This window comes from Drosophila grimshawi, unplaced genomic scaffold, assembly GCF_018153295.1.
Source record: "Drosophila grimshawi isolate 15287-2541.00 unplaced genomic scaffold, ASM1815329v1 contig_1377, whole genome shotgun sequence".
NCBI classification, from domain to species: domain Eukaryota; kingdom Metazoa; phylum Arthropoda; class Insecta; order Diptera; family Drosophilidae; genus Drosophila; species Drosophila grimshawi.
In genome coordinates this window covers 26,381,613-26,400,762 of record NW_025062900.1, presented here as the reverse complement: position 1 = coordinate 26,400,762, position 19,150 = coordinate 26,381,613, and the positions used below count along the sequence as shown (strand labels likewise).

At 38.4% G+C, this 19,150-nt stretch overlaps 1 protein-coding gene across 1 annotated transcript in view; it reads left to right on the top strand.

Annotated features, from left to right (window-relative positions):
• The window catches only part of LOC6567184, a 140,864-nt gene extending 122,189 nt beyond the window's left edge, over positions 1 to 18,675 (top strand). The window contains 7 exon segments of the mRNA XM_032739229.2: positions 9,631 to 10,130; positions 12,547 to 12,693; positions 13,650 to 13,810; positions 13,880 to 14,114; positions 14,591 to 15,637; positions 16,210 to 16,783; positions 18,364 to 18,675. Of these exon segments, the coding sequence (XP_032595120.1) occupies positions 9,631 to 10,130; positions 12,547 to 12,693; positions 13,650 to 13,810; positions 13,880 to 14,114; positions 14,591 to 15,637; positions 16,210 to 16,783; positions 18,364 to 18,593 (2,894 nt within the window). The 3' untranslated portion in view covers positions 18,594 to 18,675.
• The last annotated feature ends 475 nt before the right edge of the window (positions 18,676 to 19,150 follow it).

Sequence of the window (19,150 nt, the reverse complement as noted above, 5' to 3'; positions counted from 1 at the left end):
CGTCAAATACTAACAAACATATTGGATATTGTCTGGCAGCGGTATGAATGGCTCTCAAAAGGAACAACAAGAGCGAGAAGAAGCAGATTACAAACCAAACAAGAACAACTGCAATGAACACACCATTCAGCAAGTTTAAATTGAACTGAAAATTGCGGTTTTGCTGGCACTTCAAGCCCAAAGATAAAACACTGACAGACACACACACTCGAATAGACACTCTTCGACTAACTGAGACTGCCATCGATTATGGCAGGCGATCTGAGAGCAGGGCAAGTGGTAGAAGGGGTGGTGGTTCTGTTCACTGTACTGGTTAGACACCCGCTGGCGGCTGTCATGTGGTCGGTTTTAAGTGCTTCACTGGTTATTTTCGGGCATTGCTGGGTTTTCATTGTCGGGCACTTGATAATGATTACGATGACAACAGCATCGAAAGCATTGGCGACATTGTCATACAAGTCGATACGCGGACATAGACAGGACTCGACGCGATTGTAGCTGCTACGTGCTGCGGTGTTGCTCAATCAACAGCATCAACAAAAAACAACTGCCACAAGCACTCGACTGTACCAATTGATTCCAAAATATATAGTGAGCCTTATGAGAAGCAAATTGTTTTAAATATTTTTTTTGTAAATAAAGACATTTTAAGAAAAACAAAACTTTGTAACCGATTTGTAAGGTCGAAAGCTGAGGTTTTAAAAGGAGAAAAAAAAGAATAATTTGTCTATTATCTCACAAAAACACGAGAAATGTTGGACTATAAACGATATATATGCCATATCATATTTCGTATGCTCTAAATATATTTTGATAACTATTAGTATGATATATGATTAAGGAAAAGATTTTTGAGGATTTTCAATGATTTTTCAATTAGAATGTGCATATTTTTGTCAAATACTCGTTAACAGCTAGATTATGCTTGAAAACTGGCAGGCAGACATAACCCAAACTGAGTCTTAAACCAGTTTTATCATTTCCACGTATAGAGTGTTGTAGTTCACTTCATTTGATATCCTCTGCCTGCCAGCTGTCTGCCTGTGTGTCTATCTGGATTTTATCAAATGTACTTGTGCCTTGGAGTTCCTGCACAGGAGTCCACTTAGTATCCTTCATCATACTGGAGACAACGCCAACAGAAGAGACACTTTAGCCACTCCGCATCCTTCCTCAGAACCCGGTAGCAGTAAATATTTCCACTTTTCAGCCGCAAATGCAATTGGGCTTGATGATATTTGTTACTTCCGTTTCGGCTTGCAGCAAAGGAAATTAAGCTTGTGCTGATTTCAATATTGTTCTTGCTGTTTTAGTTATTGTACACTGCAACAACCTGCTCTTTAAATCTTAGACAGAGTTACAATTTTTTGCGTTTTTTAATAGTAATTATAAATACGAAATATTTGAGTATACCTATTTTGTTTTATTTTTACATTTACCACAATTTATTTTAAGAGTTAAAAGTTATTTGTCAGAAATTTGGTAAATTCTCTCGATAATTCATTTAATTAATTAATTTTCTTAAGCCCAATCTTTTAAATGGGTAGTTAAAAAAATGCAACTTTACCTGGTAAACGAGCTAAATTTCTTATTGTTATATATGTATATATTCGTAAATCACTTTGAATTTTTTCGGCTATTGCATTCCTCAAGTCGCAATTCTATTTCAATTAATCTACAGAAAATTCGTTATGTGCATAGGTCAAATTGCCACAAATTTCCTGTTGCTATTGTATTTTTTTTCAGGATCTCTGCGAGTAAGCAGCGTATATATCAACGTGAGTTTTGTCCCCGCCCTCTTTCTCAAACCAGTTTATCCTATTATTCACTATTGACAAGCCTGCTCTGTTGGATGTTAAGGTGTGCGTAGGCATGCCGAAAATAAAACCGCAATATTTCAATTGTTTTATGGACCAATTGCATGTAATGAAAATTCTAATCCTGCCCATGCTCCAACGAGCATAGTTTATTTATCATCTCCTCATTCGCATTGCTTTCTTATCTTTGCGCATTAGCAGTGCCTGCATTTGCGTCTATCCATATAAATATTGTCTGCATTTGCTTCTATCCAAATACATTTATGTATATCTATGTGTGTTCAATATGTCCAATGCCACAACTTATTCTATGAAAATTTGTGCTTTATGTGACAAGTCGACATATTTCTACGTCTGCCTCTCTTCCGTCTCTCTCCATATTTTTTGTGGTCTTGTGGTTTAGTCTCTGGTCGCTTGTTGATATTGCACTTTGTCTTGCATGCAAAATTTGGCAGCCGAGCAGTCACTCATCCTGCCTGTTGTTGGATACTGGTCTAAGTTAAGGACCAAAAACCAAACAGTTGCTCTGCCAAATGAACTTTCCTAATGCCGTGAACCCACAGTGCCCAAACTTTTCACATGTATGTTGCCAGTACTTTTGTGCCTCATTTTCATTCATGGCAAAACAAATTATTCTGTCGTTAATTAGTGAATGATACATACACGCACACACATACATTTCGAAGGACTTCGATTATTTCTTCATCATTTCCATGCACTGAAAGTTGTGTATCGAAAACTTCGAACTGATGTCCTCCCATTTACTCACTGTTCTGTGAACACTCTCATACCTTCCCCCAACCCGTCTTGATCACCAGATTCATGACTACCAATTTGATTTGGTTTTAGCTTCAGCTCGAAGCATTTTCCTCGTTTTGCTCACAAATTCTTGTTTATCTTTGGCTGGGCAGTCGTGTTGAGTGACAAGCAGCAATAGCAATATTCTTGTTTAGCACAAGGGGACTTAAACAAGTATTTTACATCTACAAAAATTAGACAGTGAGTAGGTGTCCAGAGCTACAACTTGTCAATGGGGACTTATGCTTTCATATCACACTTTTGCTAATTAGTTTTTATAACAAACATGTTGGAATTTTTTTTTATTTATTATTCCTTATGCTTAAGGCATTTAGGGAATATTGTAATTTGGTCTTCTCTAATATCAACTGATGCTTTAAGGATTTAACAACAATTTTGCTATATAGATGATAGTATTAAGTTTGAATTTTGAAAGGTTGTAGACGATGTTATTCAAAGATATTGATGATTACAGGTAACCCCTTTTAAGGATCTGTACAAAAAATTGGGTGGCTACGATCATTCCGACACCCAAAATTTGATGGCGTAAATCGATAAAACCATATATATCAATCATTTTGAAAGCTAGAGTTATTAAAAGGTATATGTAAAATCCTTTTAAAATCGGCAAACCACGCCCGCTCCCGCCCCAAAAGCGGCGAAAGTAAATTAAACAATATTCATCAATAAAAAGAAACTGACATTTCAAAAGTTCTACGTGTAAATGCTAAGTTATCTCAAAATTTAAGCGGCTAAATTCAAACGCTTAATTTCTATGAGGCTAATACATTGTTGCAAGGCTTGCTTTGGTTTACCACATTTAAATAAAAACTAATGCATATGTACAAGCTTAGTATCTCAATGTATTTAATATTAATGTGCTTAAGCTAGAAAAATAAAATCAGGAAAAAAAATACTAACGCAGATGCCAACGCTCAAAGTGGGCTTTGGGGGCGGAGAAGTAAAAGAGCGGCCAGTCGACAACAGTCTGAGCCGCAAAAACTAATTTGTATGCGAGAAACGGTGGCAGCACTGTCGCCAGAACTGACCATGTGTCCATTGTATATTTGTTGGTCTACACCCGCACCGGACGCTGCCAAAATGCGTAATTTCGCCCCAAGTTGTTTTCCTGTTTCGGGCTAGCCTTGTGCGCAAGTGTTGAAGCGCAGGTGACGGCGAACAGGAAGAGCTAAAGCTCTTGGCCATTTGTAGTGCCAAAACCTTAATAATCACACACATATAGCAAGACACATGCATATATAGATTATAATGTGAGTATAGCGCATACAGCTGGCAGTGTTGTCTAAATGAATTAAATATTTGTTTTGATTGAACAGTTTTTTTTTCCTTTTGCGGCATCTGCCGAATTAGCCAATGCTCTAACTTTTGTTCTATTAATGGCATTTATGAGCAAATGTTTGATGTGGCTTTAAGACTTAAATGTTGTAAATGATAAAAGAAATAAATTAACGCTGAATTCGACACATACTATTCTAATTCATATGTGAGCAGTTTCGACTTTAACTATTTTCATAGCATATATACTTATAATTTAAACAATTTTAATTTTAAAATTAAATCAATAGGAATGCAAAAAATGCAATATTGTGCACATTTGTTGATTAAAATTATATATAACACAAACAATTATTATTTATTAATGTGTAGAAGAAATACTAAAAAGTTACGCTAAATACATGAAATCGAAAAGCTATGTCGGAATTAAATTCTCATCAAGCCATTGCAATGGACAAATGAGTTGCGAAACATTGCAGGATTAAAATTGTAATTAGCATGTAAGCTTTAAACTGCTTGAGCGAAATTCCGAATATATATATATATATATATATATATTGGTTCGTGCATCATAATCTTCTTAAGCATTATCCTCTGAGGAATTTAAGACTCAATTCCTAACGCACACAAACACGCAGACACACACCGACAACAGCATTGCCTGTATAAATTAAAACATTTTTTTAAATTAAAGCAAATAATAACACGTAAACATATAACAACAGTTGCAAAATAAACAAATTACGACTGGCAAAAGACGGCAAAATTGACGATGACGATGACGAAGAAGATGGAAATGGAAATGAAAATGGAGATTGAGCTAAGGATGACGACAAAGGCAAAGTAAGCAAAAACAAAAGGAGCAACAACATGGAAATAATCAAATCATTTGCAAAATAAAAGCAAATTACTAAAAATTATGTGTAATGTATTTAAACACACACACACACACCCAGATACACCCACGCTTTGATGGAGCATTTGCAAATGCGTGTAAGCGTTGTGCACACATTTACGTCGTAACGTGCCACGCCCATAAATGTATATGCCCTCGAAGTTTGCCAGCGGCATTAGTAGCATGTGACGCCGTCCTGTAGCCATTTAATTCTTATTGAGTACTTGGAGCAATTCCAAGAAATCCGAATGACATGCTTGTCAAGCCAGCAGCATATTGAATATTTTTAAAATGAGACTATATTCTGCATAGAGCATGATTTCTGATTACAGTTGAAGCAGAATATAAAAATATAAAGCAGCGGAGAAGAAGCGGAGCTATGACGACGACGATTTCAAAAATGAATGCTCACTTGAGAAAAACAATTTAAGGCATTAGAAAATAAATCATATATCTCATTATTGCTTCCAGAGCAACTTTTTGTTGCATCAAATACGTTACGTTTAAAGCGTTTAAATTGCAAAACCGGCTGTTTTTGGCCCCTTTGAGATATGCAGGCTTCTTTTATAAATAATTTTTTCGCTTTGTGGGTGCTTTTCGCCCTCAATTTCATTTGCAATTGAATTCGGAATTATTTTTCATTTTTGCTGCGCATCTTGCAGAGGTCACAAGTGGCCTGAATGGCGCTGAATAGAAAGCTGAGGGAGAGCTACATAAGTTGCCCCTTTATAAAAGCCGCTTGCATGTCTGAGCGCCGTCTGTCTCTGACTGTTCTTGCTGCTGTTATTGCTGTTGCTGTTGTGCTGGAAATCCCCTAAGCTGGTCCGGGCTGTCAAATGTGGAAGTTGTAAAATTCATAAGCCGAGCGCGTGGCTTTTGTGCAATTGGAGCAACACGAAACGAAAGCCAAAGGCAGAGCATAAAAAATCTTGTACAAGTGCAAGTAGCTTCAGTTTGAAGTGCGGGGGCTGGTGGTGTGCGATTGCGGGATTGAATTGGGTGTCGAACTGACTGCAGGCAAAGAAGATAACACCAAAGTGCACTTTAATCTATGTGAAGAAATCTCAGAACGTCGCGACGACGCTGCAGCAAAAATATGATTGAAGTGTAGCTTGGAAAAGGAAAAAAATCTGTGCGTCGGGTGAAAGAGGGCCAGAGGAGATTGCAGGTACTGCAAGCACATGTGTTTGAGTGGCAAAAAGAGCGGGAGAGCGAAATAAATAACAAAATGAAATGTGCAGAAAACTGCGCACACAGCTGTTGATTGAAATGGCGCGACTTCTGAAGACCCACACAAATAACTTCAAATACAGAAATGTCCCACAGCCAAACAGAGAGAGATAGAGATGGTGATAGACATAGGGAGAGGGATGGAGAGGCAGTGAGCTATCTCGTCGAGTGGCACTCTCAAAGCAGCTCACAGCATAAAGGCCGAAAATCAGACAACATCTTGGTCCTGGCAAACACATCAGATAAGCACGATTGAATGCAAGCCCCTAACCAAAGAGCAACGCGAGCTGAGAGTCTCAAAAGAGTGAAAGAGTGGAAGAGGAGCACACAACAACAAAACTGTCCTAAAAACCAACCAAAAGAAAATAAAGGCTGCAGCAAAAAAAGTAAATAAAATAAAGTGAAAATAAAATGAAAAGATTTTTTTTTTTTTTAATTTTAACAAGTATAAAATCGTAGCAGTCGTACAAACCCAAATTTGTAATACTCTAATAAAATAAAATTTAAAAGTAAACTATTATGTAATCAGCCAAATATTCCATAATAATATTAAGAATAATATTTGGCTGATTTCATGCTTAGTAAACCTCTAAAGCTCTGATTTCGACTTGATCCTTATAGAAATAATTTATTTTATAAATTTACCTTCTATCCTCTAGTAATTATCCTTCATTTTATTTATTATTATAATTAACAGGTTTTTGTTTGCTATTTGAACTTCTATTGAGAACTTTTTTTTAGCCCATTTTAAATAAGAGAAATAAATAAATAAACTTGGAAACAGATATGCATATATTCTAAATTCCAAGTCTCTTGTCGAATATACTCTTGTTCCTTCGGGCTCAAGTTAAAAAAACGGGTCATTAGAGTAAGATGAGAAGCTAGCCTCCAAACCAAAGCTGCATACCCCTTCAAAAAATAAAAGTTGGCGCAGCACACAAAGAGCCTTAAAGCAGGCACTTCGTGGATCGAATCAAACAATATTGTATTTCACTCATGGATGCCCTGTTTAAAATAAAAACGATAACTTTTAAGAGCTGGCAACTGTTAAGTCGTTTTTCTCCATTTTGTAGAATTCCAAATTAGATCTAACAGTTTATGTATATGATATAAGTTTTATGTGGGATTTAGTACAATCATCTTCAATAAATAGTCAAGTTTCCTATCTGATTTTCTCGACGTAACCTCAAGCTCATCTTGTCCCTAATCATTTTCTTAAATAAAGGCATTCCAATATATATAGATATATTAAATCCTCATTCTGCTATATATTATATTCGGAAAATGAAATTGAGAAACAATTAGCTTCTTATACCCCTTATCGTTTTGCTTATAGGGCATAAGGCAAGATAGAAAATCAGGGGATGGAAGGATGCCTTTGAAATGCAAATTACACTCCTGGGAGGCATGGGGGTGGGTAGGGACAAGGCCTTGCGCAGCTGTTAGGTTGGGAGATGCAGCGGAAAAGAAAATGCGGAAGCTGCGTCCTGTCGGATTCTTGGCTTGTCTGTCGAGTGTTATGTATTTAGTGGCTGCTTCAACTGTTGCGTCCCACCTCCGCTGAGCCACCTGCTGCAGCTGCTGTACAATTTACGCTTTGGCATAGGTCGCGTTTTGTTGTTTGGCACACACCGAGAGCGGCCCTGCTGAAGTTTGGCAACACTGTGTGGACTTTACGCAAAGAAATAATAAAGACAAACAGTGCATTGTGTGTTCGTTTGTTGGGGCAAATGAAGAGCGAAAGGGTAGGTATGGGAATAAAAGTGCAAAAGCATAATGATAATGACAGCAGCTTTAACTCCCACCTCCCCCAGCGCCTGTCCAACTTGACACAAAAGCAGGCAGCCAAATAAAAATTTATGGCACAGTTGAAAACTGAAAACTGAATGCTTTTGCAATGTTGCCAGTGTGTACACACTGTGTCCCGAGGACCTCTCAGAAAACACATGTGAATCGGGAGTCGCGAATGAACAACTGGTCGTTATGAGTTTAAACGCTGAAGCTGGTTTGGCATTGGAAAAGGATTTAAAGCATAAACGACAAAAGAATGAAAACTTTTCAATAGAAAGTGCGTAGAATTCTTATTTATATGGTGCACTTTTCACTATACACTTTAAGTCAAAGCAATTCGAATTAACTATATACATGGAGTATGATAAATACAGAAGTATGTATGGAAATAAGTAAGTCAGTGGGAATTATTGAAAGAGATGTTTCAATATGATAAGCTATTGCACTAAGCTGCTGCATTTCATTGTCAATTCTTTTTTCCGCTCAAAACTCGCCCGCTTAAGCCATAAAAATACGGAAAGTATACCTCAAATTACATTTTGACCATATATTTGTAGCTGGATTCCAGTATGGCCAACATTTCGTATATATTTTACAATTAGCGATTACATTACAAGTCCATTATCGTCAATGTGTGGGTGGCAATATTTCCGATTGATTTAAATAAAAGAGCGCATCATCAGTAAAACAATTAATTCAATTTGTGATATTGATATTGTCGTATTTTTCACAACATCAATACGAAATTCGATATATCATCGCACAAAACGCACTTAAGTCGTGGCGAATTTCTAAAATTCGCAGCATACATTATGAATGTTGACTGTACAGAGTGTTAGCCTTATGGCGAAAGTACAGGCAACAACATTATATTCTGCAGATATTTGTAAATTTACATGTAAATAGTCGAATTATTAGTCTGAGAGTTGATATTACAACTTTTTCGAATTTCACGAAATTTAAATTTCTATTTACATTCGTATTTAATTGAATATTCACTAAAATCAACGTTAAGTATGTTCTTAGTGGCCAAGAGCGATCAGAAAAGTATCTAGATGAATGTAAATTATTGAGACCATAAAATGCGGGCAGCTTTTATAAAATCCAGTTCGCCGTTGATATTTGCGCTCAAGATAAAAAACAAAAAAAAAAACAAAAGCGACAAAAATAGCAAAGGAATCTCACAGTGCTTAAACAATAAAACAATAAATTTTCATTACCGGACTCAGGGCTATTAACGGTTTCCGCTGACCAAAAGAAAATGCATTTAAAAGGTTGCATTCGCCAACTGCTCGTTCGCTCGCAACAGTTGAATATAAAATAAATAAAATATAATTGTTCATATACATTCCAATTTTCCATTTAAGCCATAAAGTGCAGCGGCCGCAAAAAGTATACAACAATTTGTATTTACTTTCTTTGTTTCAACTGTTTTCAAAAATTTGACTTTGCATCACCCCCCCCCCCCCCCCCCCCACATTTTTTTCCCGGTTCTGTGTGCTTTGCGCTTTAATTACATTTTCGTGGTTTTCATTTTGCGCGCCATAAATAATTTCACCATGCAAAGCACACCTTTTTTATTTTCCTTTATGCATACAATTATTTGGCTCCGGACCAAAAAGGGTAAAACTGAATGTTGCACTTATTGCTGCTGCTGGTGCTGCTGCATCAGCATTAATTTACTTAAAATGAAAGCGTGCTACAAATTCCATTTTTATATTTTTCTCTATTTGCAACTCAATTTCAACTCAACATCAGCGCATTCACAAACTTATATTTTCTCTTTATTTTTGATAATTGCAGGTCACGTGGGTGGGTGCGGAATTACGGAGGAGGTCTCACAATGGATGGAGAATATACAAAATTCAGCCGTCGAGGAGCTACCGGTGCCCATGTCAAAGGATGACCAAAAGCTGCACCGGAAACAGCAGCACAAAAGCCAACAGCAACAACAGCAGCAACATCCACCAAAGAAATACGCCAGCGGCGACGATGATTTCAAATTCCCACATCAGAAATATACGAAGGAGGCAAACTTTGCCGATGGTGCATTCTATGATCCCGCAACCGGTCGACGACTGGGCACAACGGCCAATGTCGCCGATTGGCATCAGCTCGTTCACGAGCGCGTCCGTCGCTCCACGGGCGGCAACAACAACAACGGAGGCAGCGGCTCCTCAGCCAGCGGTGCGACGAGCTCAGCCAGCGCCGGACGTGGCCGTGAGGATAACAAAAATACCTGCTCGCTGTACATACAAACAGATCCATTGATTTGGCGTCACATACGCGAAGGCATTGCTGATGTAAGTTTGACTCTGGTTTTTGGGTGGGTTGAGTGGGTAGCGGGGATAGGGTGGTTGTTCTGGGAGACTGGCTCTTGGCAGCTCATGCGCCAAATTAAAATCGAAGCAGTAGCGAGGATTGTGGCTTAAAAAACATGCACACCCACACCCACACACTCACACGCACACACACACATACACACACACAGAAGCAAACACAAAACAACATCCATGAATTTTGCAATTTTTTACGAACGAACGCTTCACTTTTGGAGCTGCGCATAAAACAAAGGCGTTCCCTCTTTCATGGAACGGGATATAACAGGCAGGATTGGGGCCAACAGTGTCAGTCAGACGCCATTTTTTCTATTCTTTTTTAAGGGTATGCATAGAATTGAGTGATGAGCAACGTTGAGTGAAAATTGTTGTTCAGTAAGCTGAAAGTTAGCTGTGGCTTGTATCTACTAACTCCAGTTGACGTAGATTGGAAAGCTAAAAGAATCTTAATATCGATTATCTGAAAAATAGAAAAAATTATTTACAGTTTAATTATTTTTCGAATACTTGATAATTACTTCTTGAAACACGAACAAATTTTTAGCTGTCAGGATAATTTTCGTGTAAGAGTGGTATTCTTAATTGCTTTGCAATTTTTATTCTGATTGAATTTTACCCCATTATTTGCTTTTAGAGCAATGCACCAAATAATGAGATTGGTGATGGTCATTCAAAATTGGACTGAAATGTATGTAGGCCGAGCCATTCGTTTTCGAATTGAGTTTTGAGCATATAAACAAAAACAGAAACCAAATAAAGTACAATGTTTCAATAAAATCCAGCAAAATATCACCAAAATTAAAAATATTGACCCAACTTAACCAATATTGTTATAATAATTCGATAAAAGAACTAACAATATTCGAGCTATTAAAATGAATCTTGCTTTCAGGAAAAAGGTTAATTAATAAACTCTGTTCAATAAATAAAATTTTTTTTTCTCTTTCATAACAAATGAAGTCAGCATACAAACTGCCATCAAATCATTTGGTGTATAATTAAGGCCCCCTTTATCATTAGTCACTGCGGCAAAAATCCCCAAACTCAAATCTCCAATAGTTCAACCATTTTCTTTTCTTTTCTTGCGTTCTGTTTTTTTTTTACCTAACAATTTTGTGGAATATTGCCTGCTTTGCGGCGTCTTCAAAGCAATCAACCAATCAGCTGACCTGCTTCGCTTCCAGCAGCGCATGCAATCAACCGTTACAGCTCGCCTGTTTTCCCTTCTCCTCTCTGTCTCTGTCAATCTGACTCTCTATCTCCATCTCGTTCTCTATCCCTTCTCGTTCTCAAGCAATTCTTTTGCCGCACTTTATGTTTACGTTCATTTTTTCGCATTGTACTCGACGTTGTCGACATCAACATCCTCGTCAGGGTCGTCCTTCAGCCCGACGCGATATTCGACCCGCGTTTTCCTTCCGCCTTCGCTCTTCGCGCTTCTTTTTTTTTTGTATGTTTATTTGCAATGAGTTTTGCATAATTTGCGCATTTGTTTCGCTCGTCGTTGCGTTCGTTCCGAGTTTTTTGATACCCTGTTAATCAGATCGTGTGTCATTTTAATTTCAATAAATTCAAAGCGATATTCAAAGTAAACTTCCAACTTTTTGTTTGCGTATTTTAAATATATTTATTTTATTGTTTTTAATTCTGATAATTTCTCTTAAGTGATTTCAACAACACTCTCTAAAACATCTCTTTGCTTTATTCTTACCGCTTTTTTTGCTTGCTTTTAATATACGAAAAATCTTTGCTAAGTATATTCCAAATATCTTAAAATATACTCAACAAGAGATCTCTCATTTAAATATTAAAACATATAATTACGGGGTATTTGTATGGCTGGCCTTTTTCAATTGTTGCGTTCTTTGCTCGTATTCTATTTGTCACTGAGCCCAGCGGTGTTTTGATTTTGGAGCCAAAAGCTGCAGTTAGCGGCACAATGATGGACTCTTTCCAGCCCTCCCTTTTTCTCAGCTCGCCATCCAGCAAAGCCACCCGCTCATCGCGTTTATAAAATGGGAAAAAAAACTTTTCAAAAAATATTCGACGAGTTTTTAGCTGAATTTGCATTTTTATACAAATATATTTGCAGAGTGCTTGTTGTGTGTTGGGGTGGATGTGTTTTTATGGGTCGTTTTTTTTTTGTGGTGTGCTAAAATTTGGTATGGGGTCGAGAGGCCGATTGTTTGTCTGGCTGCTTTGTTTGCCACACCCATCCTGCGGCAGCAGCTTGTTTGCTCCAAATGTCAAGCACAGCGGTCCTGCGGTTGAGATTTTTATTACGCACAGTGCCTAAAAGTCGACTGCGTTTTCTTTTTTTTTTTTAAGGCTTTGTTTAAATTAATTCGCCAATTTGATTTCTCTTTCTGCTCACTTGCAGCACGATCGCGGCCGCAAGTACGAAGTGGATGTGAAGACCCGTGAGGAAATCACATCGCTGATTGCACATCATGTGACGGCAGTTAATTACATTTACCGCAACACAAAGTTCGACGGACGCACCGAGCATCGCAATATACGCTTCGAGGTGAGTACACAGCACAGTCACCCCATGGGTGGCTCGCAATTGCCAACAGGCAACAGGCAACAACAAACATCAACAGTTTTAGCAACGAACAAAGACCGTGTCCTGCATCACGTTAGGGATTGTGTATAGAAACGTTTACGCACAAACAGTGCCCAATAATTATCCGTAGCATTAGTCACTTAAAGTTGTGGCTGATTTTCATTTTCTAAATAAATACATTTGACACTATTCTGAGGCCGTTTTCATAATGAAATTAATAGTTTTATGTAAAGTAATCTAAATAGTTCTTAATTTTAAGCTTTGAGCAATCGCAGTAGTACGAGAAACTCGACCGAATGCCGAACTTCAAGCTATGTATTTTATTTTAGTAAAGAGACGTATGTTATCAGTTTCAACAGTCGATGCTACAATACAAGGGCCTTAAATAACAATAAACCATAAGAATGGATCGCGGATAATTGATATTAAATAATAATCTGACTCACAGAACTCTAAACGAGCTCTGGCTTAAATATATAGCTTATTTTCGTCTGCTACTACTACTACTACTAATTTGACCGCGAACCCATCAAGAAACATAGCTAGGCCAGCTTACAACAGAAAACATATAATAAAGTAATTGGTACTAAAATTATCAAAAGACTCAATAAGATTACGAACAAGGTATACGAAAATTGAGAGTGTCCATTTTATGAAGCAGAACTGCTAATAATTTGACGGCAGATGTATGAAAGTAAATGTGTCGACTAATAAGAGATATGCATTTGTAGTTATATTAATTAAGTTGCTGATAAATATATTTTGCGTTTTCTTCTTTTAATCTGTGAAATAAAAAAAAAAGAGTTAAGTATTATTACAGAATTATTTTTAAGTAATTAATTAGTTTTAAAAATGAGTTTAAAGCTGACTGTTAAAAAGCTTTTCTGAATTAATATTCATTTCTATATCTTATCTAGGTGCAACGCATTAAGATTGACGACGATACTGCCTGCCGCCATTCGTATAACGGTCCACATAATGCTTTTTGCAATGAGCATATGGACGTTTCCAACTTTTTGAATCTCCACTCCTTAGAGGATCACTCAGACTTTTGTCTAGCATACGTATTTACCTATAGGTTGGTAGTAATCCGAATCCTTATACGTTTATGAGTCTTTAATTTAAACACTCTCCACTCCCCTTGCAGAGATTTTACAGGTGGCACTTTGGGTTTGGCCTGGGTCGCCAGTGCTTCGGGCGCTTCTGGCGGCATATGTGAGAAGTACAAGACCTATACGGAGACGGTGGGTGGACAATACCAGAGCACAAAGCGCTCATTGAACACTGGAATCATTACATTCGTCAACTACAACAGTCGCGTGCCACCGAAAGTATCTCAGCTGACACTGGCCCATGAGATTGGCCATAACTTTGGATCACCGGTGAGTAAGAGAATATATTGGAAATGAAAAGAATATAGAGGTTTGATTTGGTTTTACCTTATTTACTTATTAACATTCTTAGTAAGTTAATTTCTCTCAGCCTTATAACTTTCATAATTTCATGTACTCAGTCTTCTTCTTTATCTGAGACTGTTTTCTAAGTGACTCCTTCTAATATTTATATACAGCACATTTTGTTTGATTTTCAATCGGTCTTACAGATAAACATAATTTGTTTTATACATATATTCGTATTTAAACTATTTCACAAAATTTTCTAATTTTACATTTGTCAACTAAGCTTGTTTTCAAGGCTCAAATTAACTTCTGTTTCCGTTCTTCAACTGAATTTAATTTTCATTTATTTTTATTTCACGCACTAAATGTTAAACCCATGTTGTGAGTAACATTCCGTGTCCCTTTTGAACATATTTAGATATATATTCTAAACTGTTGTCTGTTCCCCCTTCTTGCAGCACGACTATCCGCAAGAGTGCCGTCCTGGTGGACTGAATGGCAATTATATAATGTTCGCCAGTGCCACATCTGGTGATCGTCCTAACAATTCCAAATTTTCACCCTGTTCCATACGCAACATTTCCAATGTGCTCGACGTGCTGGTTGGCAACACGAAGCGCGACTGCTTCAAGGCCTCGGAGGGTGCCTTCTGTGGCAACAAGATCGTGGAGTCTGGCGAAGAATGCGACTGTGGCTTCAACGAGGAGGAATGCAAGGACAAATGCTGCTATCCGCGCCTCATCAGCGAGTACGATCAGTCGCTCAATTCGAGTGCCAAGGGCTGCAAGCGACGCGCCAAGACGCAATGCTCACCATCGCAGGGACCCTGCTGTCTGTCCAACTCGTGCACCTTTGTGCCGACGACCTATTCGCAGAAGTGCAAGGAGGAAACCGAGTGTAGCTGGTCGAGCACCTGCAATGGCACCACCGCCGAGTGCCCAGAACCGCAGCATCGGGATGACAAGACGATGTGCAACAATGGCACCGCCCTGTGCATACGCGGCGAATGCAGTGGCTCACCCTGTCTGCTGTGGAACATGACGAAATGTTTCCTCACCTCGAACATGTTGCCGCACATTGACAAGCGCAAGCTGTGCGAACTGGCCTGCCAGGATGGCAACGATACCAACACCTGTCGCAGCACAAGCGAATTTGCCGCCGAATATAATATACAACCGGGTGGCATTAGTCTCCAGCCCGGCTCACCCTGTGACAATTTCCAGGGCTACTGCGATGTCTTTCTCAAGTGTCGCGCAGTCGACGCCGACGGTCCCCTTGTGCGCCTCAAGAATCTCCTACTCAATCGTGAGACCCTGCTCACCGTCGCCGAGTGGGTAACCGGTAACTGGTATCTGGTGGTGCTGATTGGAGTCGGATTCATCGTTGTTCTTGGCGCCTTTATCAAATGCTGCGCCGTCCACACGCCCAGTTCCAATCCCAAGAAGCGTCGCGCTCGACGCATCAGCGAAACGCTCCGTGCCCCAATGAATACACTACGCAGAATGGTAAGGCAATTGCAACTGCTTCCACTCTGAATATAATTCGAGTGAGATTCAATTCCCCTGAGTTGGCTGTGGTGGCTTTATCGAGTTTTTTAATTTTATAGGTTATTTTTACGTTTCCATCTGCAATGCCGCACTTAGAAATAGCTTTCCTTTGACATACATTTTCTTAAATAATTTTGATGTGAACAAAAGACGGGATAACCTTTACCTTAATTGATATTTTTAACTTTTGACAGACAAAAAAATCAAATTTTTTTTTTTCTGAATAAAAAAATTAATTATTATTAGGTATTTATATTATTTTTGGGCTCATCTTGATATATCACTAGGCTAGTTGATATAGTCATATCCGTCAGTCCGTCTCAAATAAAACAATAAAAATAAATCAAATTTGGCATACTGGGTTTTTTTTTCTACAGGCAGTATATATTCTGATCACTATATCATATATATATATATCATCTCATCCAATTATAAAGATTCAGCTAGATTAATTACACTGTTTCAAATTACTTAAAATATCATTCTTACTATCTCTTCTTTCTCTCTTTCTGTCTCCTCTGTAAATGCAGCAGCGTCATCCGCACCAGCGCGGCGCCGGACCACGAAGCATTCCACCACCGGCGCACGAGGCGCAGCATTATCCCCGAGGCGGTGGTACTAGTGGAGCCGGTGGTGGTGCCGGAGGTGGAGGCGGACGACATGGAGGCGGACGTGGTAATCATCATCAAGCGCATCCACACGAATGGGATCGGCATCAGGGCGGGCATTCGATAGTTCCGCTGCCCACTGGCGGCAGTCACGCTCATCGCAGCTCGGCGGCGAATCAGGCGCGACGCAGCGATGGACGTGGGGCACGGCCCAGCAGCAGTGGACGACCACAGGCCAGCGGAGGAGCAGCTCGTTTGGGGTATGGAGCTGAGCTGGGTGCCACGGGTGGTGGCGGTGGTGTTGGTGGTGCTGCTGCTGCTGCTGCATCTGCTGCTGTCCAGGCTGCCATCAGCAGCGGTGGTGTTGTGGCACGTGCTCAACTGCCGCTGCCCTTGCCGCCGGCCAACGCACAACAGCCGCAACAGCAACAAGCACTCTCACCGCAACAACAACAACAACAACAACAACAATCGCAAGCGTTTTATGCGCCGAAAGGTGCGTGTTCCTCTAGACCCGTCACTCTAGTACCTTATAGCTAGCTGCTCTGAATACTCAACTGTTTCGACTGATTTTATATTGTTGCAAACACATTTACAATTTACAATTTTGGCATTTTTTCTTTTTTGGTTATCGTTTGTTGTATTTGCGCTTACATTTTTCTCCATCGAAACGCTAAAAATTCAGAATTACCACCACGCAATAAGTCCCGCTCATCACGTACCAACAACAACACAACCACCAACAACACTACCACAGCCACCCACTCGGCTGCTAGCAGCAGTAGCAGTAGTAAGAATGCCAAAAGTGCCAAAGCCAAAGACACAAGCCAACAACAACAACAACAACAGCAGCAACACAAAAGCAACAAACACAACAACAGCGGCCGCAGTCGCAGCAGCAGCAAAGATAAATCGGTTGGGGGTGCTGCCAAAACGCGTCGCAATATTGTCTATTAAATAACTTTATAGAGAAGCCAGAAAAGCCAACATGGAATGCATGGAATTGGAACGCCTCATACATGCCATATTGAAGACACAAGAACCCTGAACATCCCAGTACCCCTCAAAGCGCACGCATGCCTATCCCATCGTTCCAAGCAACGCTTTTCCCCTACCAAAAACCGAATTTGATAAACAATTGGTATGATCATTTCTCTTCCATGGAGCGTTTTTTCTTTTTTGTTTCCAGATTGTTGCTCGATCGCCGTTTATCTTCCTGGTTTCTACTAACACAACTCGCAATGTTTTGTTCTACCTATTTTGTAGTCTTTTCGCATGTTTCGATTTGGTTGGATATTTTTTATTAATTTTTTTTAAACCATTATTAAGACCCTTTTCCTTCTATTTTTTAGCCAAGCATATTGTATTGTTGTTGTTTTTGTTATTGCATGTGCACATATTACTGATTATAACTGATTATTCAACTATTATCAAATTAACATTCATATTAATCACAAAAAACTGGATCAATTAAAGTTGTCATGTCATGTTTTTGAAAATGTAAAAAACAAATTTTAAACAATGCTTTTGCTCTTTTTTTCTTTATTTTGTCTAATAATACTCTTGCCTATATTTCCAAAGTGGCTTGCAACAGCATGTTTTGCACAAAAGAACGAATTTAATATTCAAATGGTTTTACTGTAAATGAACTTTTGATTAAATAATTACCTCAATTTTATAACTTTGTCAATAATAATTTCTAAAAGCGTAATTTTTGTTTACAAATTTGTTTTAATACTATTATCAATGATTGATTTATTGATAACTATTGTATATTTTTAACCACTTAAAAATCATGGATTTGATATACTTTCTTAACAGCATTTTATTTGCATGGTTATAAAATCAATGACTACTAAAAAAATAATCTGTGTGCATGGTGTTTTTAATATGAATCGATAAAATGCGCATGGCCCAAATCAAGTAGCCGCCCTGGAGACCGGTATACTTGAATTGGCGTTAAAATGGCCATCAAACCAAGTCAAGAAACTAATTCAAATTTTTTTGTATCTCCCCTTTCTCTCTCTATATATATGCATCTCTACCATTATGTGTTATGTCTTTAATCTTGCAAAGGCGTCACGCCCCCGCCGCCGCTTCAAGTAAGCTTTAGTCGACCGACATCGCTGCATGAGCAACAACCACAACAACAACAACAACCACAAGAACAACAACAGCAGCAGCACCAGCAGCAGGAGTCGGAACAGTTGCAACAACAACAGCACGCCTATGCCGACGCATATGCGGCTTTGGGGCGCAGCCACTATGAGTCGACAACGCGGGCGCCCAACAACAGCAAAGTTTGACAGCCAAAATTGATGTCGGAGCGCCATAAGAAACCAAAAGCAAAACGGCAAAAGCAAAAGCAGCAACAACAAAAACAACTTCACATGCAGCTTGCGCAGCCACAACAACCACAACAAGAACAAAAATCAAATGAACTCAAATTAAATGTAAATGTAATTTTTATGCTAATTATTTTTATTTAAACAAAGCATGTAACAAAAAAAAAAAAGGAGAGAAAAGCAAAAATTGCATATGTACCAACAACAAAGTAACGCTAACAAAATGAATGATATTTTTGATTAAATAATTGATATGGAAATGCAAATCATTATTATTATAAATAATTAAAAAGGCAGATTGCATTAAATATATATATATATATATATATATATATATATAAATATATATACTTACAAAAAAAAACTATATATATATAATGATTGTGCGTACTTATTTACAAAGCAGCAACAACATGAATATAAATAATAACATTTAAATGTATGCAACACAAAAAACCAAACCACAAAATTAAAATTTATAAACTTACATAAATGTCGAACATTTACAGAAAAGTAAG